Source organism: Sordaria macrospora, chromosome 3 (assembly GCF_033870435.1).
Source record: "Sordaria macrospora chromosome 3, complete sequence".
NCBI lineage: Eukaryota > Fungi > Ascomycota > Sordariomycetes > Sordariales > Sordariaceae > Sordaria > Sordaria macrospora.
Window position 1 is genome coordinate 2,998,826 of NC_089373.1, and position 23,388 is coordinate 3,022,213.

The following is a 23,388-nucleotide window of genomic DNA, read 5'->3' on the forward strand; positions in this document are numbered from 1 at the left end:
TCCCCCCATCCGTGAATTCTCGGACACAGTAATGAAATCGCAGTAATGGTGCTGATGTTCTTCATAGCGTGTAAGTACCTATCTCCCCTCAGCCCATCAGAATAAACATTGCATGTTTCTGACGACAGGCTAATTCAATTACGATCAGAATGTAAGTTCACCAAACCAGAGCCGTCAAGAGCACTGACTTGAAGTAGATTCGTTGTTAATCTAACCGGCTCCATAAAGGCGGTAAGTATCCCAACGGCACCGCTACTTGATTGTTATTTGTACTAACTTACCCCCGAAATAGGCAGAGGTAAATTCTTCTTCTCTTGTTCCGTTGGGGAGTTGTCCATGAAAACCTCGCCGTCATGTGCTACGCGAAGCAATTCACATTGAGTCACATCATCACTTATGCCGCTCTGAGTTCAACATTATAACCCTCTTTTATACAAGCTACAATGTCAGTAACCGGAGAAGGTTGTTAACAGTTTTCATCAGCTTGATCGGACCGACTACATCATCGACAACTCCTTTGCACTGAAGGCTATCTCGAACATGGACAGTGAAGGACTGTTTCCTGAGCCATCCAACAGAGCCAGGCTGTGTACCAGGTGCCGTAAACTGGATTTCTTCGTTCCGGACTTCCTCGTTGAAGACACCTGGGCAGATCTCAAGGAGACCCACAATGTCTGCGACTTTTGCGCCTTGCGATGGCAAGTTTGCATCGAGCAGAATCTCAAGAATACCCAGAAGATAACATTTGTGGCGATCAACTCAATGTTGCATCTTAATGAACATGCTGATCCCGTAATGTCTATCTGTCGGGCCCCAGGTAAGCTCAGCTCTTGGGTCGTGTTCGTTCCGGCAGTAGCGCAGTAAGAGAAGCTCTTCTATTCCTAACCAAAGCCGTTTCGGCCACCAGAAGAAGGCTCCTACTACTGTGCTACTACCAGAACGATGACGCCCTTGTTCTTCACGGGATTAATGTCTCAATTTAACAAACTATGGATAGGAGACCAAGTATTTGAATCCAAACAAGAATCGAAGCGTATCAAGATCGGGTTCCCCAACCTCACCGCGTCCTGCAGTCAACACATGGGGCTTATGCGTCAATGGCTCGAATACTGTGACACCCGACATCATTGTAAACCACAGGCGAACAGTTCTGTGCCAACTCGTGTCATTGATATCGGTACCGAACACGAACCCACTGTTCGTCTCTGCGAGACCAAACCGGGAGACTCCTTCAGATACATCGCACTTTCACATTGCTGGGGAACGGAGCAACACTTCCTCACCACGGCTTGTAATCTCGAAGAGCACAAGAGAGGCATTCCCATTCAAACGCTTCCGAGGACCTTTCAACATGCCATTCAAACAACACGTCAGTTGGGCATTCAATATCTCTGGATCGACTCCATTTGTATCATTCAGGGTGACCACGGCGACTTTGACAAGGAGGCGGAGAAGATGGAGTTAGTCTTTAGCTCTGCCTACTGCGTCCTCGCGGCGAGCAGTGCGCGCAGCCAGCAAGATGGCTTCCTCAATCCGCGAAAAGCAAGGAAAGCCGTTAACCTGGTGAAAGAAGGTGATGCAAGAGGAGGAGTCTATGTGTCCCTCTTCTCAGACGACTTCAAAGAGCACGTCGTCAACTCCCCGCTTAGTGAGCGTGGTTGGGTGTTGCAGGAGCGGGCTCTAGCGAGGCGAACCATCTACTTCACCGAGTGGCAGACGTACTGGGAATGTGGTGATGGAATCAGATGCGAGACTCTGACCCTGATGAACAAGTGAGTATCCCCCCACCCCCAATTCCCCCAAGGAAAGCTCCCCGAGCTACATCAGGCTGACCCGGGCAATGACTAGCAACTTGATCTCCTTCCTCGGGGACCCGAACTTCCCTTCCAAGCTTTCGGACGGCACCAGCGATCGCGGTGAAAAGATCCGTTTCTACGAGGGGCTCTACAAGCAATACTCCCGCCTAACCCTTTCGCGCGACAGTGACCGCCCCATCGCCATTGCCGGTCTCGAGAAGCGGCTCATCCACGACCTGAAATCCTCGGGAGGGTTCGGAGTGTTTGACGACGAACGCAGCTTACTGCCGCGAAGTCTGCTCTGGCAGCGAGGCGACGAGTTCCCTACTTTGAAAAAGATCGAAAGCCAAGTGCTACCCCGGGTGCCAACCTGGTCATGGATGGCATACAAGGGAGGCGTCGACTACCTGGACCCCCCGTTTGGGGAGGTAGCCTGGAACATATCCGAGATCAGGGGGAACTGGTTCGGCAAAGGCAACAGAACCGAGTTGAGCGCCAAAACGAGACTCTTCCGTATGACAACGACAACCACCCAAGACTTCGACATTACCTGGGATATTCCGAAGGACATCAAGCCGGATGTGGTGCGGCTCAAGTGCATCGTAGTCGGCGTTAAGATGCAGAGAGGCGTCTCGGCGGAGACGAAGACTCACTATGTCCTGATCGTGAGATTGCGAGAATACAGCGCGGGATTGGCAACGGAAGAGACCGAGATATACGAGAGGGTCGGCGTCGGAAAGATGCTTGGCCTGTACATCGATCTGGACAACTCGCAACCGCGGGATTGGGTCAAGATCCGGTAGAGAAAGATTGGCGGCGTTTTTCAATGTTGAAGTTTGGACATCTCCTTTCAACCATAGACTGGCTTCAGCGTATATCTTTCGCTCACTTCTTTCCTATTTGAGTGTATTAGGTCCGTCTCGCAAGCTTAAACGTTCCTGAGAACATGAATATTTGTTTCCCCTCGTCTAAAACGCGCAGGTCTGCCCTCGGTTATCATCGGTGAGAACGGCGTCGTGCACTTCCTGACTCTTCGAAGTGAGCCCAGACACTCTGCAAAACATACACTCTCACAACACCTGAAGCGAACAAGTGGTTCGATAACGATTGAAGGATGACCGTCAGGGTTGATAACAGTGTCGTCATGGACTAAATTTCCTGGTGTTAGGACCGGATGCGAAAAGAAAACCGTACATCGTTTCACGCAGGGTGTGCTCGATGGACCGCTGTAAAGTACTGCACACGCGCTAAAAATCAAGCGGACCTTTCCCTGCAGATTGCCTGACTTCTTACCTGCATATTATATCAGAAGGAAGCATGGTCCTCGGCCTAGTTGAAAGATATATCCCCGTATCTGGTTAAGATTTCGACTGTGGAATAAGAGATGGGCAAAGCAATATGCAATGCGCGGGGGCTTCTGACATGCTCGAAATGATAGATTGAGCTTATGAAAGCCCGCTTCCCTTTCCTTGAGGGTTAGGGTTGCATGACTCCATCACGTGGATTCGCGAGACACTTTCGCGTGTCCCCCAGCGGTCAGCATCGTCATAGGCGAACCATCCCTGTGACATCCAAAAGCTCCAAACGCCAAACACACGACGTTTTTGCACGCCGCTTTCCACCAAAGTTGCCGAACAAAAACATCATCAATTATACGTATTTAAAATACCACGAGAGCCAAGACCGCAACAAATGTCCACCCAAGCGAACGCGGGGATCCCGCTTTCCCACGCGCCCGACGGCGTAGGCTACAAACTCCTCGAACTTCCTCCAGAGCTGGTTGAGCTTTTGGAATCGGAAAATCCTCCTACGTAGGTTCTTACGTCTCTGTTGCTTGCATCTGAACACCTCTCTTGCGTCCACGGCGCCCTTATACCCAGTCTCGCAATTGTCCCCCCCCCCCCCCCCCCCCCCCCCCCCCCCCCCTTCCCAATCACCCTACCTCGCTGCCTTAGCCTGGCATCCCTTCCAACCCCCCTTCACAGACCTCCCGTCGAGCCTTCCCAGCCTGTAGCCTCAGACGCTTTCTACCAACCATCCCACCACCCCGACCTTAACATCACCGCAAATCAACCTTTTTGAACCACGACACTTAACTAACAAACCCCCCAAAACAGTCTATCCTTTCACCCCTCCCCCACCGCCGCCCTCCTAAAAACCACCATCAACGGCTCCCCAAAAACATACTCCCTCCGACAAAAGAATACTTCCAACGGGCTCATCCTTTTATCTCCCCTCTCAAAACCTGCCCAAAATCACCCTTCTTCTTCTTCTTCTCCTGCTCGACCACCACAACCATGTGTCCAAACACCAAAACCAACCCAGGCGAATAACAAAAATACCACCTACTACGATAAACTACCAGAAGCCGACGAGATGGACATCGAGCACGAGCAAAATCAGGTGCAAGAAGGGGGGATAGTAACAGGGGTGGGAGGGGGAGCAATGGTAGCAGGTCTCCGAACCCTAACCACCCTCCACGAAACAATCGAGTTAGTCCCCGAAGCGGAAGACGCGAGCGCGCCGGCTGTTAAGGCGAGGGGGAAGTGGCATGAGAAGTTTGCGAGGGGACGTTGAGTGATGGGCAGCGAGGGGTTGGCCTTGGTCATAATTTGGACTTGACAGGGAGATGATTCAGGTTTGTGTTTAGGTCTTGGTAGGAGATCTGAGGAAGAGGTCTTTGGCTCGACCTTGATGGATGGGCGGTGGAAGGGAAATGGTGAAGGAAGGAGGTAAAGTGGTGGTGGTGGTGCGTTGGGAAGTGGTGCGTTGGGAAGTGGTGCGTTGGGAAGTGGTGCGTTGGGAAGTGGTGCGTTGGGAAGTGGTGCGTTGAAAAGGTGGTTTGGTGATTTGTGATACCCCGGAAGTAACAAAAAGGAGATGTTAAAGAAAGAACAAAAACATTTGAAGTGTTCTGGCCCGAGCCAATAGCCAAATATTGGACTGGTGAAGAACTTTGTTAAACGTCATCGGGAAGTCCACCCTTCTGTTGCTGGCATTCATGAACACGCCGGCGCGTTATGACGGGAGGGAAGCTCTCATCATGATGTGTATCGAATTCCCAGTACCTTCACAGTAACAGCCAATTTCTTTCTGTGGTACTGAATATCTCAACGCCTCAGCTAACTCCGTTCACCGCCATTTCTCATGTCATCGTCACTCACTTGTTTCACTCTCCTTTCCTTTCGTCCTCAAAGTATGTAACCGATTAGCATGATATATACCTTTCTACCTATGTCATGTGCAAAATACCAATCTTTCTTCTCTATTCGGTGGGGGGGAGGGGGGTATCATGCGGTCTAGAATGCTACTACTGCTACTGCTGTTGCTAACCACGCTCGCGGCCACTCTCGATGTCTTTTTGCAGGGACGAGAGGCTGCAAAGATGAAGAGCAAGAAGAGAAAGAGGGAAAACCCGGAAAATGGCTCAATGGCTATGCTCCACCCAGCCTGAAAATGCAACAAACCCGCTTTTCTTATAGTTCGCTCCAAAAGAATCCCAAACAGTAATAACGGAATGAGACAAAAATGCAACAACGGTGCCTCCCTTCTCCGGTCCGTTTATATAGAAAAACAAAAAAAACAAAAAAGAAAAACCCCCAAATAGACGCCCATGTCGTGTGAGTGATGCCGGTGATATCGTTGGATGTTAAAAAAGCCGATATCCTTCTCGCTCTCTTTCATCATCACCTCAATCCCATCCACCAGATCACGCTTGCCAAGGCCAGCTTTCGTTTCCTTGAGATAAACTTAGCATCGCCGACATGATGCAACCCTCAAGAAGGCTGAAGCGAGTGCCACATCGCCCGATCACCCATCCTCTGCATGGTCGGGATCAGGCTCCGTCCGGGCCGCCCTGGTCCGAAACTGGGTCATGGGAACCGTTGTCATCGTTGAGGGGAAAGATATCAGGGAGCGGATCGGCGACGCGCCCGAGCAGATCTGGGACGCGCCTGAGCCAGTTCAGCAGCACTCCGAGGCTCATGGTTGGGATCAAGGGTACCAGGGACGTCATCCATATCCGCATCCGACCCAGCTTCCGCGCGCATAGTACTTTCCCCCCTTCTCCTTCGAGCAACATCAGGTTCCTGAACAGGGAAGACATCAGGGATGGCACCCACTACACGTAGCAGTCCTTCCCGAGCTTGGTCAATAAGACCCCGCTCCTCGTTGGGAGAAAGAAGACCAGTACGGACACCGAGGGCACGGATGGCACGGGATAGACGTATTATCTCTGTTTCGTACTCATCAGGTTCCTGCTGTCCAGGAGGTCTTGGAGCTACCTGGCCTTGACGGTCTGGCGCCTCTGGCGGCTAATCATCAGCAGTAAGATCGACAACAGGAATCTGCTGTCTAGGAGGTACTGCCACTACCTGGGCTGGGCCAGCGATTCGCACGTCGAAACCCGGGATTCTCTCATTGTTGACTGCCACAGGAGGAGGAAGGGCGGCCCTTCTTGGCGCCGGGGCTGCCGCAATTTGGGGAAGACCAAATCCGTCGTTCGGGGGAAGGGGTCTAAGGCCGGGTTCGAGGCCGAAGAGATCCGGAACGCCTGCATTCCATTCGTGAACATTGGCCGGGAATTGCGCATTAAGCATGTAGCGGTTGTGATTGTGGTTGTGATGGATAGCGTGGGGTCCAAATCCTGGATACGGTGGTGGTGCCGGGACTGGATTGAAGACAGAATTGGGACGGTGATTACGATTGTGAACAGCAGGGGGGTGAGGGTTGGGGGCAGGATTGGGAACAGGCCTGCGATTGAGATTGGGATTATTATTAGGGTTTGGTTTGGGCAGGGGATCTGGAGGGACGCCAGGGGCATCATAGCCTGCAAGTCCTCGGTTCATTGCTTGGTTAAGATTGCCGTTAGCCACTTGACCTTCCTGTTGCTGAACCGGCTGCTGAACTGGTGGCGGGTATCCGCCCCCCATCCTGAGCCTCTCCATAAATCGATCTCGCATTGGTCCCGGCGGCAGTCTCATGACATCTATGACAGGAGCAAAGTCAGTCGAACATTCGCATATGGGGTGGACAACAAAGTCTCGAGGGGGCAGAATACTGACACTGGTGTAGGAAATCTGCTTCCTGTCCCGGGGGCTGAACATGAGCAGCTCCTGGCAAGGCTGGATGGGCCTGATTTGGCCTGCGTCGCGCTATCGCATCCGCAAGCACATGCTGCACTCGAGCCGGAAGTGGAACGGGGTAGGCTCCAGGAACATGCACACCGTTAGCTTGAGCAGGTTGCTGGCGTTTTGGAAAAAGCTTCTCGTCAAACTTGATTTCAAGCTCCTGAGCATTGATGCTGGGATCCGCCTCGAGCAGCTTCATTCGTTCCCTTTCCTCTGCTTCCCGAGCCTCCCTGTCGTGGATCTCATCCAATGATTCTCTTTCGAAAAGAGGACAGTTGCCCTTTTTGCCGCCTCTGTTGACATCGTCAAAGTGGGTGTAATCGCAAGGCTGCCTGCAAACGTAGCATTGCATGGCTCTACATCTGGGACAAGTCATCTTGTTGCAACCGCTTTCTTTGATAAACCGGTTTTTGCCTACGTTGGTTAGCCTTAACCACGAGAGCAGAGGAAGACCCTATATGGACTTACATTTGTAGCACTCCCGAATCATAGCCAATGACCTGGCTTCCTCGAGTTTCCGCTTGGCATCTTCACCCTTGTTACGGGCTGATTCAGCCATCGCCTCCTCGCAGGACTTGCCGATGTGGGTTTCTTGACGGCAACGCCGGCAGCTTTTGACCCCACACTCTGGTTGCTGACACTCAAACTCCCAGTTGACCTCCACTGGGGGATACTCGGCAGCATAGTTGCAGAATGGACAAGTCTCGAGACCCTCAATACCAGCCCGTCGGATGCTGTCGTTTTGCTCGATCAGCTCCAGGGTGCGCTTCAGGCGGTCATCCAGAAACAGGTCTTTTTGATGTCTAGAGAAGGTTGCCTCGCAGCCATCCATAGACATGCAACCTAAATGATGCTGCTGCTGTCCAATCTGATTTTCTGCTTGCCGTCGAGCGCAGTCATAGCAGAACCAGTGAGGCGAGTCACCATCGCAGTGCGCCATGCGATTGTAGGGAAGTTCGTCAAAGCAACACTCGCATTCGGTGATGGCGCCTTCCGCTTTCGCCTTTTCGAAGTTTTCCTTCTCCTCTCTCTCCCGGGCTTCTTCCACGGTGTCCTTGGCTAATTTTGCTGAACATACCTCCTGTGCTGCGAGAAATTGTTGCTCTGCCTCTGTGCCTTGGGGAGTGGGATCTCTATTGTAGATTCCTATCTCTTCGATGGTTTTCTTGTGTTTGGAAGCCGGTTTTCTGCGTAAGGTGAAACTGTGCAGTTTCGAAAAATCCTCATGTAAGGCTGAGTACGCGTGGTAGATCGAAAAGTTGTGCGCCCCCAAAGCGTCCATGATGTCGGCTACATATGCTTTGGGAAAAGCTTCTACGAGAAGTGACCGGCTGGTCCACGATTAGTTATGGCTTCAAGCTTCGGGTGTGAGTGGTTAAACTCCAGATTTTTCTCCAGAATGGGAAACTCACCCGACGCGGATATAATGGTGGTCGCCTCTGTGGTCCGATACGTGTCCCTCATATGTTTTGCGAAGTCTCTGCAGCTTCGACTCTTTCGCGTGGTCGCCCACATCCTCGCCGTCTCGTTTCCTTTTCTTGACGCGCCTTGGATATTTGGTGCCGTTGCCATCTTCCTCTAAAACTCGGTTGAGGAACAGTTCTGGATCCCATCCGTATTCATGACCATGCTGGTGGGCGTACTCTGGACATAGATCCGGTAGAAGGCCTATGACAGTGGCCAGAAACGTGTCCGGGTCGCGTTGTGGCTGTTCTTCCGGCACGGGCGGTACAGCAGGAGGTGGCCAACCATCGTCAACGAGAACCCTGCCCAGGAAATTAGTAAACTGATAAGGACAGTCCCACCATGGCTTGAGACGATGAAATGTACACAGTTGTGGCGAGCCTGTCCGGTCAGCCATCACCTGGAAACTTCCGGTCTGATTCGAGTAAGGGACTATAGGGGAATTGAAAATAGTGAGTATGGAGGAGATTAAGGAGAGGTAGGTTCACACCTACGACAGTGATAAAGATGAGGAGAAAAACAAAGGATGTTTGGGGTGTTGATGGTCAGTCAGCAGATGCCAGGGATGTTGACCACCTTAAGTGATAAGCCCAGGCGTGGAATGGCAGAACTCTAACCCACAGGCAGAGTCCAAGCGGATGTGATGCCAATGCTGTGCGAATAGGACAACAATGTGCTTTAATGCAATCCCATTCTGCATGGAATGGAACGCGAAGCCTGAGAAAGAACCATCAAATGTCCGGGTGGTGATGTGTATGTAGCTGGTTGAGAAGTCCATCCACCCAGCAACCAAGATGAAACAACCGGGTGATGCGGCTCAGGACTTGGTCAGGTGCACATGATAGGCCGGGGGCGACGTCCAGTTGTTCTGATGGTTTGACATTGACCAAGGCTCGAGGCAGGGTGACCACACCGGTACATGACCAGGGCATCAGGGCCGAACGAGAACAAACGTGAGAAGGAAAGAGGAATATCACGATGGTTCGTGAACACACAAAGTAACTTACGGGTTATCGGCGCTCATTGCTCAAGGTCCTGGCACACTTTGCAAAAATAGTTCGATACGTGCTGACGACGAAAGAACGTATGAGAAAAAAGTCGACGAAGCTGCAGAGATAGCGAGGCGAAGCATGCGCCTGGCAGCTTGCGAGGACTGAGGTGTAGGTACTTTTGGTCGGTTCGGGGAAATATGTACCAGCCTGTGGCTTGCGAGTGAAGTGGACGGGTGTGGCCTCGGTTCGCTTCGAGATGTTGGTGAAGGCCGTGGTTAGGTAGGCGGTAGGGCGAGCGAGTCAAAGGTTTGCAGGTTGGCCTCATACAATCCGTCCCGCTCTGGTCGGGTCGGTCAAGTTGGATGGTGATGCCCTCAAGGTTGTTCTTGACATGTGTTGACTTGCAGGCTGAGAAGTCCTACCACAGCCCCATGAGGTGATCCGACAAGCAGGAAAACAAGGTGCACCCGACTGTCTGTTTGAAGATAAAATGAGTAAATCGAATGTTGGTTTGGGTCGAATGTTCTATCGGTTATGGCTATAGCGGGCACATCAGAGAGCAGACATGTCGCTTCAAACTTGGCGACTGTGCTATGCTTAAGAAGCCTGGAAGCGTCGGGTAAGTGGTGTCCGCTGTTGAGAAGTTGGGAATTGAAGGAGGCCCAAACCAACAATGCGGCGGCAGAAGTTAGGTGGACGCGAGCTGTGTCGCAAATCTATGATGGGATGATGAATCCAGCCAGTCGTGGAGGAGGAGGTGATGCGCCGTGGTTGCAGGTGGTGGTGGCCAGCAAACCCCATCGGGGTTGAGGCCTTCCCCAGTTTCCGCCTGCCAAATGTGCTGGAGCGTGGGCCTTGGATGGCAGGATCGGACAGTGTAAGCAACCGACACGTTGCCGGGCCACCGTCACCCGTTCATGCGGCAGTCGAGGCAAACGGGTCGAGTTTACTTTCCCGGTTCGGGAAGCGACAAGATAAAAGCTGAAGTGCCCGACAGCGCAGGCCCAGAGAAGGCAACCTGAGTTGACCGAAATCCATACAACGGTGGGTAAGACGAAAAGTCATCTGTCGGTTGGATGGCGCCGTGAATGAAAAATGCAGGTGTCTCCAAAACTGGCTGTGTGGACTGTGGAAGGAGCCACTCGACACGGCAAGCGAATGGGGGAACGTTGGTATTATGAACTCAAATTGTTCTTTCCTAAACATTGAATGCTGCATTCAAGTCACACGAGAATTAACACCAATGTCCCATCGTGCCTACCGGTTGTCTGAAGAATCAAACATCTTCCTTGGAGGTGCTTCGGGTGCTGGTAGTAGGGTGTGTGTTGCGGTAAAGGGGTGTGTCGATAGAAGTACTTGCCCCTGGGTCATCCAGGTGCCAGGCTTGATTTGTGCAGTTCGTGAACGCCAGGAAAACAGCTGCGCCCAATGCAAGTTGTGCCACATCCCCCGAATTTCACCAAACCCTCTTTGAAGTTGGCCGACCTGGTCTGAACATGAGGCGAAGTGTCTTCTGTGCCTGGAGAAAAGAACGCACGATTGTACCTCTGGAGGATCAAATCGTCAAGGCAGTTGTTGTCCGGTGGAAGGTCGATAGAAAGGGGAACGCGACCATCTTTCAATGCAATACAGAAATGCCAACAGAGGACAAGCGCGGCACAATGATCCAGACGTAAAATCCCAAGACGGTTAAACTCGGCAAACTCAGCGGGGCGCTAGAGGTACCCAGTCTTACGACCCCGCCATCGTGACTTGTAATGGTGAAATAGTCAGCCAGGCCACCCAACCCAGCTCAACATTACTGTAGCAAATGGGTATCTACGCAATGGGCAGCTTCCTCCAGTCTTAACACGACCATCGGCAGGTATCTGGCACGATAGCGCCATTCTGCTCAGAAAGCCTCTTCATCATCCTCCAAATCTGACATTTCCAAATCTGCCTCCTTGTCTTCATCCTCGTCATCATCATCACTTGAAGGGACATTACGCCTCGTTCTCCTTCGCGAGCCCGCAACACTCGCCTTGGCCTTGGCAGCCGCCTTGCGCTTAGGTCTTGTACTCATCACCGCGGCCTCTTCCTTCTTTGCCGGTTCTTCCTGGTTGTCGCCCCCCTCTCCGTGATCAACCTCCAGTGCATCTTCATCCTCGTCATCTTCGTCCACCACTGGGAAGAAAGAAGACCTGAGCTGGGCTTCATCCCTCTCATCATCTTCAACCTCGAAGCCCTCCGGCAAAAATCCACCACCACCCATATACTCATCTTCCCGAGCTGCTTCGGCTTCGGCTTCAGCCACGCCCCTGACTTCAGAAAATCCTCCGGCACCTCGACCATGCTTCCCAAATACCTCCACCTCATCACTCATATGCCCGTAATCCTGCTTAATCCTCTCCACGATCCTCATTCCCATCAAAAACTTTCTCCACATCCCCAACGCCGCCTTCCGTCTTTTCTCATCCTCCTTTCTCTTCTTCTCCACCTCATCCTTGGCCAGCTCCTCCATCACTTGGTCATGATGCTCCTCTGCAACAACCACGCCCTGAATCACCGGCACCGCCATCCTGTGTCCAAACTCAAAGTCCACCACCGCCTCGGCATAGTCAATCCCGAGCCGCTTGCACACCCGCATCGCGCCGCGGTAGGGGATGTGCACTGCTCCCTCAGGGCACATGTGCTCGGCGAAGAGATCGATGTTGCCGTACTCGTTCTTGGGGATAACGCCGTTTTCGATGGGCGGCGGGATGATCCAGTCTGTCTGGTCGAAGCTGTACAAGCCCTGCAACACCTTCTGGCCCGTACGCCTCTCGGCTTCGGCAATCTCGCGACGTCGATTGTTAGTTGCTGCGCGGTAGGGTACGTGCTTTAATGGTTTCTCGCCGGGGAGGGGAGCTCGTCCTTGCTTGTGCCAGGTTTCGGCGCTTTTGACTTGGACTACTTCCTTGCGTGAGTATACAGGTTCGTCTTGGGTGGTGGCCGTTTCCTTCTTCCTCCCGCCCTTGTTCCTGAACATCTTCACCGGTCGCGCATTGGGTAGTAGTGCTTCCTCGCGCTTCAGGTGGCGTTCGAGTACGAACTCTTTAGACTGCTTGTAGTACTGCAGAGTTTCTTCGCCTTCTTTGACTTCCTTCTTCTCAGATTTGGCGGGCTTCAGGTCTGTCGCGTCTTCTTCCAAGTCGACGTCCGTTAGGGCGGGCTTGCTCCTGCCGCCTCTGGCGTAGCCTTTCAACACTTCCTGGAACCAGTCGTGCATCTTGTACCTCGCTACCTTGCCGTACTTGTTGTAGACAGGAACCTTCTCGATGGGGATCCGCATGCCTTTGGTTCGCCCTGGCAAGGTTTGTCGTTTGAGGTAGCGCACTGAGACGTCCTTTGCCGTTCCGTCTGTCGAGTAGCCTACGACATAGGCCATGACTTGTTTGGCCTTATCCGCCTTCATACCCCGTGGTTCCATAGATTCTATTAACTCCCGACTGGTCCCAATGACGGATTTCACCAGAGGTTCAACTGGTAGATACTTCTTGGTCACCGGGGAAAGAACCTCGGTCCAGTAATGGGGAAACTCCAGGTCCTTGTCGTAGAGCTTGTTGCTTTTTCGAGGTATCGGTTCGGGTTCGGGATCGCTAATGACTAGATCATCGTCACTGTCTGCTGCTATGAGCTCCGAGTTAGACCTCTGGATCTTCGTAGCCTTTCGGCTAGCACCACGTCTCGTTGATGTCTCCGAAGCTTGCGTTGTGACGGTCTCCTTAGCCACCACCTTCTTTTTCGGTGTAGGGTTGAGATCTCCCTCCTTCTCCGGATCTGCCTCTTCAACTTTGGTCCAGCCAAACCCCAATGGCTGTAGACTAGCTACTAGCCTAGCTTCGAGTCCTAACCCCCTCAACAACGCCGTAAAAAGTTGAGCACCAACATCACGGCTTCCGGTGCATTCCGAGGCGCATCCGCGAAAGTCTTCCAAACTAGGAATCCGCTCTCCAAATCGTTCCGGCTGATGTTCCTCCTGGTTGAAGGCCTTGGTCAACCGATCCAACCTTTCCAGCATCATGTACCCCCATTTCCGTAGTCCCGGTGCAGTAATCCGGAACCGCTGCTTCCACCACGCACTGAGAACCTTCATCAACCGAAACAGGGGATCGCCATGGCTCATATCCACCGCGCCCTTTTCCAGATGTTTCGCCGCCTGGCCCCAATCCCGCGACCTGTCCACCGGTCCAGCAGCATCTTTCCCTTTAACAACCTTCCCCTTCTCCACCCCTCTCCCTTTCACCTGTGCCTTTGTCGTCTTTTTCTGCACAGATCCCTTCTTCTTCTTAGTCAAAGCCTCGTTCTCATCATCACCATCACCATCATTAGATACCTCCACCACCTCCAGCCCACTACCCCTCCTCCACCTATCCACCTCATCCCACAACCTCGGCGGTAAATGCGACAGCAAAATCCCCTGTACCTCCGGATCGCACAACCACGCGTTGCGAACAGCATTGTGCCACAGAAGCAACTGGACATGCACACAGTGCGTCGAGACGCGTATCCTCCGCTCCAGTTTCGACGGCCCCTTCTTCCCCAGCGCGTTGGCGAGCGAGATGCGCGTGTCGCGAATGAGCGTCAGCTCGAGATCACCCGTAGGCACTTCAGGGATGTTTGCTGAGAGTGATTGTGGGAGCTGGTAGGGTTCGACGTCTTCGAAGATGAGATCTTCGTCTGAGTCGTCCTTTTCTTCCAGGATGGACTGGGCTTTGTTGGCCTTATGTTTCTTGAGGACCGGGACAGGGACATTTTCAAAGTCGCCGTCGGATAAGGAGGAGAGGGAACTGGAATTGGAGGAGGAGCTCTCGTCGAGTGCGGCTAATGCTGCGAGGCTAGTGGTTTTGGATGAGGAAGCTGCGGGACTGGCGGTGGCGTCGAGGGCATCGAAGAGAGTTAGTTTTCGTGGTGGAGCTGTTAACTTGGTGGTTTTGAGGTTTCCGTCTTCAGGTGTAGGTCTGACCTTTCCTCGCTTTGCGGGTACTTTTCGGACATTTTTCGTTGGAGCTGGTTGTTGCAGTTTCTTGTTATCGTTGTCCTCTCCGTTTGCCTGCGTGCTGAGCTCTTGTTTCTTCTTCTTGGGGACGGGAACATCTTCAAAGTCACCGTCAGAAAGGGATGAGAGAGAATTGGAGTCGTCATCGGAGGAGCTCTCGTCAAGTGCGGCTAATGCTGCGAGACTGGTGATCTTGGATGAGGAACCTGCGGGACTGGCGGTGGCGTCGAGTGCGTCGAAGAGGGTGGGCTTGCGAGGCGGGGCTGTCAACTTGGAGGTTTTCATGTTGCCGTCTTCTTTGCCTTTTCTTCGTTTTGCGTTGCTCTTCTGCTGTTCGTTGGCTGGAGAGGCTGGAGTGGGAGATTCATCGCGGACTCGCTTGCGGGGGACATAGGGTGGCATGGTGGGCGAGGAGTTTTGAGACTCGACGACTGGTCATGTCGGTAATTGAATGGTTCGTTTGAGTTGTATGAGACGTGAGAATGAGCTTAGGTGACTCCAATGACTTATGCCGTCATCACAAAGACGCGTTCGGCGTTGAAGACGGCAAACAATGAAAGCTCAATTACCCTGATCCTGGATTTGGTATGTAGCTGTGAATCGCCTCCTGTCGTTTACTGGGTATGCATTCTCAGTGTACCAGGTAGTCGGCAGTTGTGAAACAATTTCTCGCTGTGATATTGAGTGGTCCAAAGTTCCCCAAGAAGGAAGATACAGTGAAAGAATGATAAGACGGCAGTACAAGTAAGTAAGTCAAAAGTTTGTTTTGTTTCAGGGAACATCAACGACTGACATCACCAGGTGATGTTGCTCTACACCACGAATTACAGTGGACTCGGAGCGCCATCAGTGACGGGAGCAACCGGCAGGCAATCTGTGTTGTGTTTTGCCCCTGTTGATTACCAGATCTCTCCACAATTTCGTGCATTCGAGACCTTTCCAGCTCCACCGTGCCGCGGCTGACGGCAGCGGCTGACAGGGCCGCGAGGACCGCTGCGGCGCTGAAATGGCAGGCGATGCATGCTCAATGGACCCCAGGACCCCGAAGGCAACAACAACATCGGCCACGAAGCCATCTTTCCTCTTTATAAACTGCCTCTTTCCATCTGGTTTGTCATCGAGCCTCCACCAACACACGTCTTGTGACAGCCCAAGCTCTTCGACGAACTTGCGAATGTTCACACGACAACGACCCCTTCGCCACGCCTAAGCTATCTTTAGCTATTGTATTACAAGCGAAGGCAGCATCTTCCTTACGACTTGGCAGGGGTGACCATCGACACCTGATCGTTGATTCCCATTCTTCGAATACAATCCATGGGGCATCTCATTACCAATCTCCAGAACGAACGCTCATATATAACAACAACGCGAAGCTCAGCTTCGCCCACACCAACCCTTCACCATGTCAAACAACGACCCCTCCGACACCAGCTACGTCAAAATGTCCACCGCCGACGTAGCCTCCCCCGTCTCTTCCTCGACCGCAGGCACCGACGCCAGCCTTATCGGCAAGCACTGCCAGCTCGAATACTGCAACCAGCTCGACTTCCTGCCCTTCCTCTGTCAATCCTGCCACAAGACCTTTTGCCTTGACCACCGCTCCGAGTCTTCACACAACTGTTCCTGCGCGGGCGCCTGGGCCGAGCGTCGACGTCTCGCCCAGCTCGCCCGCCCCTCCGCCGGCGAGGGAAAACGCATGCGTGATTTGGTCAGCCAAAAACCCTGCGCCGACGACGCCTGCAAGACCATCATCGGCACCTCGCTAGTCCCGGGCGTGCACTGCACGAGCTGCAACAGGGATTACTGCCTCAAGCACCGCCTGGCCGAAGACCACGATTGCAAGTCCAAGGTACCCATCGGGGCGCGCGCCACGTCGGCTGCCGCCACGGCCGCGTCCGTGCAAGCGAGCGCTAAAAGTGCTTTGCAGCGGTTCAAGGCTTGGGGAAAGACGAAGCGCGAGGAGGCGGCGAAATCACTACCGAAACCGAAGCCGAGCACGGCTGCGCAGCGGATGATCGCGCTCAATACCCTCAAAAAAACGGCCAAGGGGGATGAGAAGATCTCACCGGAGAAGAGGATTTATTTGTTTGTGGAGGCGGAGAACGAGACGGCTAAGGCGAAGATCCCCAAGGGGGAGTTCTTCTATAATAAGGAGTGGGTGGTGGGGAGGGTGCTGGATGCGGCGGCGAGGAGTCTGCAGGTGCAGAATATCAATAATCAGAGCAACAAGGAGGAGGATCGACTAAGGGTTTTCCATGTGGAGGGCGGGAGAATGTTGGAGTTTAATGAAAAGATTGAGAAGGTGTTGGCGAATGGGAATACGATTGTGCTGTTGAGGGGGGTGGGGCCGCCGCCGGATCTGATTGAGATGTGAGGGAGGATAGTTGATGGGGAACGGATATAAAAGGGGGATTTCTTCGTCTCTTTTTCTTTGCATTTTTAACATCATAGCGACGAGTGGTCTAGCAGCTTCGATATTCTGTCCATGCGAAACTTCCTACTACCAAGTGCTGGAAATGGGAAGCTGTCGAGGCATTTCTACAGATGAATTCACATACAATACATACTTCATGAAACTTGACCATTCCCAGATAGTTTGTACAAGAATGGGGATACGTAGAGTGTACCTATACTATGATACACTGCAAAAGCAAAGGGAAACAGTCCCTGAAGAGCGGTGACTGATGTGCCTCCCCCTTATATACAACAGATGTGTCTCATCTGAGGGTATCATTTTCTGTCACCCTATACATCCCTTCATCACTTCTTCTGTCTCGCTTATTCTCTCTTCTCCTTGGAAGGAGCAGGTTTCTCGCTGAGCGTCCTTTCTCTCCCGATAAGTGGCGCATGGCCAACCGCCTCCTTGCCGCCAAACGTTTCGAAGCCCTTGTGGAAGACCCACTCGACCGCATTCTCAACCGGCTTATCGAACAAGGTAGGCAGGAAGGGCACGACCGCCAGACCGAGACCAATGGGACCCCAAGTCCGGATCGTCTTGTTCTTCACATCCTTGAGCGCGCGACCGCTGTACTGCACCACGCTGTGGATTGTAAACGCAGGCAGACCCATGCTGGCCACGCTCTGGAAGATACCGCGCTGCAGCATCACGGTGCGGTAGTCTTCGAGGGGCGTGATCTTGCCGGGCGTCGGCTTGTCGTCCTCCAGCTTCTTGTTGCCGTTCTCGTCGATCAGACCCAAAATGCGTTGCTGGCGCGATGTGAGCTCAATGTTGGGGTCCAGCACCCGCGCGTTGTGCAAGTAGGCCTTGTAGCCTTCGTAGCTGACGTCGCCGAGGATGTAAGCCCACGAAACACCGTAGGCACCGCGGACGAGCCACGGGTGCGCAACGGGGCGGAAGGACTCGCCAATGTCGGAGGTGTAGGCCACGTAGCGGTGGGCGGACAGGAGGATGGTGCGGAAGCGGGAGGCGTAGGCGGCGTAACGGACGTTGGAGTCGGTCGACGGTGGAGCGCTGTCGTAGAGTAATACATGGCCAATGTTAGCTCTCGTATTAGACTACTGTTGGATCCTTATTTGCCTTGCCGTCTTTTTTTTCTCTTGAGTGTTGGTTTCCGGTGAAGAAGAAAAAAAGACGTACTAGCCCTCGACAAGATCGTCGTAAAAGTTATCGTCCTTGTCAGTCTTGTCGATTATCTTCTGGAGACCATCCGGAAGCTTTTCCCGCGGGGGCAGCTTTTTGGGATCGAACTTGTCATGGACGGCGTTCTTGGCGTCGACAACCTTCTTCTCTACCTTGTCCTGTAGAGGATCGGTTTCTCGAGGAGATGGCTGGGGCGGTGCCGGCTTGTCCGAGTTGCTGCTGTTTCCAAACGGCCACATCGTGATTTACGTAATTTCTATCGGGATTTAGGAAATTCGCTCGTATGCGACGGAATGCGCGATGCTGGCGTGGTGATGTAATTTCGTGTAGAAAAGGTCGTCGTGGTCCCTGGTCTTGCGTCAGAGATAGTTGCAATAAGGAAAAGAAAAGAATTAGGAGATCAAATGGTGTGGTGAAGAAAAGAAGCCAAATGCAATGAATGATGGCAGCAGGCTGAGATGAGCTTCAGATGAGCTTCCTCCACTCCGGACCATAAGCCGGGCGCAATCCGAAGCAGTGACGTAGCGAACTCGATAGTGGTGGATAATACAACGATAACGCGATAACGTTAGCGTAAATAGCGGGGCAGCGGGAATGGCATGTGGGATAGTCCGTGCTCCTTCCGCGACGTTGACGTTCTGGAGTCTGGACGTGCAGGGCACCCGACAGGCGGCTCGAGGGCGACGGTTACGGGGCAATGGCTTGGCAGCGGGAGGTCGGGCTTGGCTAGCGAACAGCAACCTCAGGCAGCCAAATTTTCGGCAGGTCGCGCGACGGAGCTTCTCACCTTTGCGTCGTTTTCCAAACCGTTGAATCCTCCACGCCGGTCCCATCACCACCAAGCTCCGAAAACACCCCGCCAGGACTTCCTACAACCTCCGTCACAATGGGTGGACAATACTACAACGTTTTTGGCCAGAAGGTCGCCTCCCAATACGTCAGTGCCCCTCCCAATGGAATAGCATCATCAACAATAAACAAGAACCTCCACTAACAACAGCTTCCTAACAGCTTGCCATGGGTGTTCTTGGCTCCCTCTTCGGCGGTGTCTATCTTGCTTCCGGCGGCAGCAAGTCGACCCCTGCTACTCCCCCCATCAACGCCTCCAGCTCTGATGAGGCCGACTTCATCAAGTACGGAGCCTCCGATTATCCTTCATCCTTCGTCCCTCCTCCGCCCGCACCAGCAGCGCCCACGTCTTCTTCGCTATCGTCATCACGCATCGTCTTCATGGTACCCTCGATCGCTAACACCCCCGTAGGAAGTTCCTCGAGACCTCCGAGGCCACCGAGAAGCAGGATGCTGCCGCTGCCGCTGCCCCCGCCAAGCACTAAGGTGTTCCAAAACGACAGTTGTGATATGATCGAAACGGACACACGAGGCGTTTGCGGACTGGACTTGTCCTGTGTACATATATAGCGACTGGTTAATGGAAAGTTTTCGCCTGGGCAGAATCACGGTCATAGATCCGACATCGTTACACATCGTTATACCCGTCACGGATATCATCAGCCCGCACATGGAATTCCATTGTTTCTACGAAAGGCTTGAAAGTCGGAGGGGCGCGAAATGGGCGGTGGTATTTGGGACGAGTTCAGCAGTTCATCTGAAGCACCGTGCAGACCGTCCTCGATCTTGCCGGGAAACCCCTGCCAATGCGCCAGTGTCCATTAAATACGTTCAGCAGTTTGCGGTTCTGGACATACCGTAATCTGGTGGTGGCATCTTTTCTAAGGACCTTTCAACCAAGCGGTTGGACTTGTACCACGAAGATAAGGTCCTGCGGCCCGAGACATAACAGCCATTGGACTATCATCTTCCTTTCGCCCGCTATGCCATCCAATCCAGGGAGTCTTATATGAGACAGATGCTTCGAGACCCCTCGCTGCCCTGAACGCCAACACCAAAAAGTCGTGGTTGCCAGGTTTTCTGCAATTGGGAGAATCATGACTTGGGTCATTTCCGTTATACCTCGATAGACTCTGTTCCGTGGCTCACTGGGAAGGGCTGGTGTCAACCGTGTGTCACTCGAACATTGCGTTTTCCGGACATTCTGTACCACTGGTTATTTGCCCATCCAGTTCGATGCCCTTCAATTCCCGTCATTAAGCCATCTCATGAGAAGACACGCAGTCGGATAGCTCCGGTAAACTCACGGAGTCTTACAACGTCAGCTCATGTATTTTCCTCTGCCCATCTCATCTGCCTTTTTTTGGGGGCACTTTCAAAAGAGGCGCGTATCACTACCCCATCCAACTCATGATCTCATCATCAACTCCACCACACCCTTGTCTCCATTCCCCCCAAGTGTCCCCACTCGCTGTCGTCGTCGGTTTTGTTTTATGCGACCCTAACCCTGACGTGACGATGTAAACAAAGCCCCTGAACGACACAAGCCCTTGGCATCCCATCGATCGATCACCACACCTGAACACTCGAGACACTCCAAACAGGCTCAACCGGTTGCGGTCTTTGCACCTCTTAACATTCTCGACTGTTTACTACTTTGCCCGAAGAAGAACAACACGAAGAGATCTTATCTTCCTCTTCTTCTCGTTTATTAAAATTTTAAGGGCTGCAACCTCCTCTGATAATGTGCACAGCAATCTTGGCATTATCAGGCGTGGTATCTTGACCTTGCACCGTGTTGTCCGCTCGCGAGCAAGAGTCCATTAATTTGCCGCCGGCACGGGCAATGTTGTTGCTGTTTGTTGCTTATTGTTATCGTTTCTTTTCATTTATTTTTTGCTCTTTTTTTTTAATTGTTTTTCTTTTCTTGTGCTTTTCGAGGAGGAATGAAGTGATGTCCCTCATTGATCGCACCTCCCTTTGCCTTCCAAGCTCTGTCATTGTCCTCGAGCTCCCTCTCGATCATCGCCATGGAGGGCGCTATATGTTTGTCATGTAGTCACTCTCCATCGTCGTTTTGACTGTGACAATGTGACACTTTGCCACGATGCGTGCAAGTTTGTTTGGATGCGAGACAATTATTTGTTTCCAGAAAAAGACAACTTGTCACTTCATTTCCAAGACGCAGGTTCCGCCAAAGGCCTGCAAGTACACTGCGAGAGAACACGAAAAGTGACATGGCAGCAGTCGGGAAGCAAAAGAGCCGACGGTGTGATCAGTTGCCTCGCTCATGTTGATAGCTCACAAGGACAATGACATTTGGTTCTCGTGGCAAAGGACATGCGATCACTGAGCAACACAGGACTTGGTAGAAAGGAGCATCAAATGCACAACAACTTGGAATGTATTCTCCTTTGCAGTCAAACAAGGCAACTTATGCCTGTGAACTTTGGGCCAGTGTATCATGACCGAATGACAACGCCGAAACTAACTTCTCCATGCTGAAATCATTCCCTTGGGTATCGTGAAATAGCAGAACTCCTTGCGCCTTAGATAGAACCCATCTCCTTCACGACAAAAGCCCAGTACATCATTAGCTTGAGTAGGGGTCATGGAATGCGCGACGAATCTAGAGTTCCTTCGCATCTTGTTTGGCACATGTGGCCTTGTACTGGCTCTCAACCTCGTCGATCTTTTTGGTGAAGAGAGCTCGATTTTCCTCCGTGGCCGGCATGGTTATATCCTCCAGCAATATAAATATATCAACTAGTTTCTCCAAGCGATCGATGCGCCTCCCTTCCATCCTAAGCTGGCACTTCAGATCATCCTCGGTGTCCTCGACTTTGACCCCGAGCTTCTCTTTCTCCGGGCCGACTTCTGCCGCATGCTCCTGCATCTTAAAATTTGCTGCAGCAGCGGCGGCCATGTCTTGGGGCGTAGTCTTGTTGCGCATGGCGGGGCTTGTAGTGCCTTGGGGGATCTGGTGCATCTGTCAGCAAGCGAACCCACTGTGGTAAGTCTCATCACCCGTCATGCGTCACATTCATATTCACGCACCCCCCCCCCCCCCCCCCCCCCCCCCCCCCCCAACGTAAAACCTTAACGGGGTAAATCTCTTGGCTGCGAGCGTCACCTGCCGTTGTGGTGTTGTGAAGGGACGGGACGACGAGTCTGGATGGGCTGTGGTGAGGGTCGGACAGCTGGCGGACCCACTCCAGCTCGTAACTTCAGCTGTAATGGAAGGCCTCGTCTGATTTTGACTTGTCGAGAGAAAGATAAGGAGTATCACAGGGAAGGTTCTCCCGTGCCGGGTCCTCTGAGTGGTGGGCTAGCTAGGATATCAATGCCGTCAGGTGGCAGGCAGCCTGGCCTTCGCCATCGGCCAGAAACGGAGAGAAGCAAGGGGATAAATTTAGTGATGAATGGCAGGTGATGGGCCGACGAGATCAGACGAGCGGAAAGTGATAATAAGAGGTGCTGGCAACGAACCTTTGGCGAGTCGACTCTGGGAAGTTCTAGGGCAGCGGCAATGTATCGTGGTCGGGCAGTCTTCACGCCTTGGCCCATACCCATTTCCACGCTGACATAGAAAAGGCTGCCAATGACAGTTGACGGGAAGACCACAAGATAGAAGGCAGAATGTAAACAATGACGTTGAGCTTTCCATGAAGAATGTCTGTCAGTGCCGAGTGAGCCATCACTGAGTGAATGCTATACGGTCCCTGTCGCCGGCATGTTGCCTGCCGGTTCGTCTCACACCGGCTGCGGTGGGTGAGTGATTCCGTTGTTCTCTGCTCATGGGTGCAAGCTCTCGGCGGATGCGGACTTTTCTGCCTCTTCACAGGCGAATATCCAGGTAAGAGCGTTGCCAACCGTGTTCCAAGCAATCCAGAAAATTTCGCTGATCATTCCGTGACATGCAAATAGTCAGCTTCCGCGCCTGTCCTGGGGCACGAGACAGCCTTCGAGACCTTGGAGGAGACAATTTTCGTGCCTGTCCAAGACTCAGCTTTGGTGGAGCAGGTCAAGGCTCCGATGAAGCAGAATGCGGATCTCGCGGCTCTCTTGAAAGAAAGCACACGCGAGGCTGATGTCATGACAAAGAACGCGGAGAAAGCAAAGAAGAAGTACCTCACCCCGAGGAAGGCGAATAACAGACCGTACGAGGAGATAAATGCGTTCGTGGGTCACCTGGCCATCAAGCACGACGAGACACGCGAGGCAGTCTCCGACCTGAATGCCGCCATGCACTTTGTGCTGGAAAGGGACACGAGGGTAGTTACTTTGATAAGGTAAGCCGGCAGACCAATATCACGCTAGAGGACACTGCTAATGAACTTGTGGGTGTAGTTGTACTCTGAGACTCGCGAATGGAAAAAGTACAACCTCTAAGAACGCCCCGCAGAATACCTCCAGTATCACAAGACCGTCATGATTGTAGCTGTTGAGGGTGCATGGGCTATCCAAAGATATGGGCACATGGCTGGACAAAAATAGCGACGTATATCGGCTTGCTGTTTATCTCTTCTCTGCTGAA

General features: G+C 52.7%; 9 protein-coding genes across 9 annotated transcripts; 5 read left to right on the top strand and 4 right to left on the bottom strand.

The window, feature by feature from the left end:
- The first annotated feature begins 457 nt into the window (after positions 1 to 457).
- Positions 458 to 2,770, top strand: SMAC4_04711 (uncharacterized protein). The gene is made up of 3 exons (XM_024655674.2): positions 458 to 817; positions 998 to 1,772; positions 1,849 to 2,770. Exons 1-3 carry the CDS (start codon positions 541 to 543, stop codon positions 2,597 to 2,599), a joined length of 1,803 nt encoding a protein of 600 aa, XP_024511523.2. The 5' UTR covers positions 458 to 540; the 3' UTR covers positions 2,600 to 2,770.
- Positions 2,771 to 3,488: 718 nt separating this feature from the next.
- Positions 3,489 to 4,373, top strand: SMAC4_13500 (uncharacterized protein; the record flags this gene model as incomplete). The annotated part of the gene is made up of 2 exons (XM_066091439.1): positions 3,489 to 3,607; positions 3,914 to 4,373. The coding sequence occupies 2 exons, from the start codon at positions 3,489 to 3,491 to the stop codon at positions 4,371 to 4,373; spliced, it is 579 nt and encodes a 192-aa protein (XP_065946518.1).
- A 616-nt stretch (positions 4,374 to 4,989) lies between these two features.
- Positions 4,990 to 8,786, bottom strand: SMAC4_04712 (uncharacterized protein; the record flags this gene model as incomplete). The annotated part of the gene is made up of 4 exons (XM_066090164.1): positions 4,990 to 6,783; positions 6,860 to 7,339; positions 7,394 to 8,256; positions 8,338 to 8,786. The coding sequence occupies 4 exons, from the start codon at positions 8,784 to 8,786 to the stop codon at positions 6,110 to 6,112; spliced, it is 2,466 nt and encodes an 821-aa protein (XP_065946519.1). The 3' UTR covers positions 4,990 to 6,109.
- Positions 8,787 to 11,146: 2,360 nt separating this feature from the next.
- SMAC4_04713 (uncharacterized protein) lies at positions 11,147 to 14,800 on the bottom strand (the record flags this gene model as incomplete). The annotated part of the gene is made up of 1 exon (XM_003346492.2): positions 11,147 to 14,800. One exon carries the CDS (start codon positions 14,798 to 14,800, stop codon positions 11,273 to 11,275), a length of 3,528 nt encoding a protein of 1,175 aa, XP_003346540.1. The 3' UTR covers positions 11,147 to 11,272.
- A 1,002-nt stretch (positions 14,801 to 15,802) lies between these two features.
- Positions 15,803 to 16,958, top strand: SMAC4_04714 (uncharacterized protein). Its single transcript, XM_003346493.2, has one exon. The coding sequence runs from the start codon at positions 15,804 to 15,806 to the stop codon at positions 16,773 to 16,775; it is 972 nt and encodes a 323-aa protein (XP_003346541.1). The 5' UTR covers position 15,803; the 3' UTR covers positions 16,776 to 16,958.
- A 35-nt stretch (positions 16,959 to 16,993) lies between these two features.
- On the bottom strand, positions 16,994 to 18,486 carry SMAC4_04715 (uncharacterized protein). The gene is made up of 2 exons (XM_003346494.2): positions 18,000 to 18,486; positions 16,994 to 17,873 (listed from the first exon to the last, which is right to left on the bottom strand). Exons 1-2 carry the CDS (start codon positions 18,239 to 18,241, stop codon positions 17,180 to 17,182), a joined length of 936 nt encoding a protein of 311 aa, XP_003346542.1. The 5' UTR covers positions 18,242 to 18,486; the 3' UTR covers positions 16,994 to 17,179.
- Positions 18,487 to 18,801: 315 nt separating this feature from the next.
- Positions 18,802 to 19,423, top strand: SMAC4_04716 (uncharacterized protein). The gene is made up of 3 exons (XM_024655675.2): positions 18,802 to 18,939; positions 19,014 to 19,135; positions 19,264 to 19,423. The coding sequence occupies exons 1-3, from the start codon at positions 18,889 to 18,891 to the stop codon at positions 19,334 to 19,336; spliced, it is 246 nt and encodes an 81-aa protein (XP_024511524.1). The 5' UTR covers positions 18,802 to 18,888; the 3' UTR covers positions 19,337 to 19,423.
- A 2,057-nt stretch (positions 19,424 to 21,480) lies between these two features.
- SMAC4_04717 (uncharacterized protein) lies at positions 21,481 to 22,424 on the bottom strand (the record flags this gene model as incomplete). Its single annotated transcript, XM_003346496.1, has 2 exons — positions 21,481 to 21,831; positions 22,341 to 22,424. 2 exons carry the CDS (start codon positions 22,422 to 22,424, stop codon positions 21,481 to 21,483), a joined length of 435 nt encoding a protein of 144 aa, XP_003346544.1.
- A 160-nt stretch (positions 22,425 to 22,584) lies between these two features.
- Positions 22,585 to 23,147, top strand: SMAC4_04718 (uncharacterized protein; the record flags this gene model as incomplete). Its single annotated transcript, XM_003346497.2, has 2 exons — positions 22,585 to 22,618; positions 22,783 to 23,147. The coding sequence occupies 2 exons, from the start codon at positions 22,585 to 22,587 to the stop codon at positions 23,145 to 23,147; spliced, it is 399 nt and encodes a 132-aa protein (XP_003346545.2).
- Positions 23,148 to 23,388: the final 241 nt, after the last annotated feature.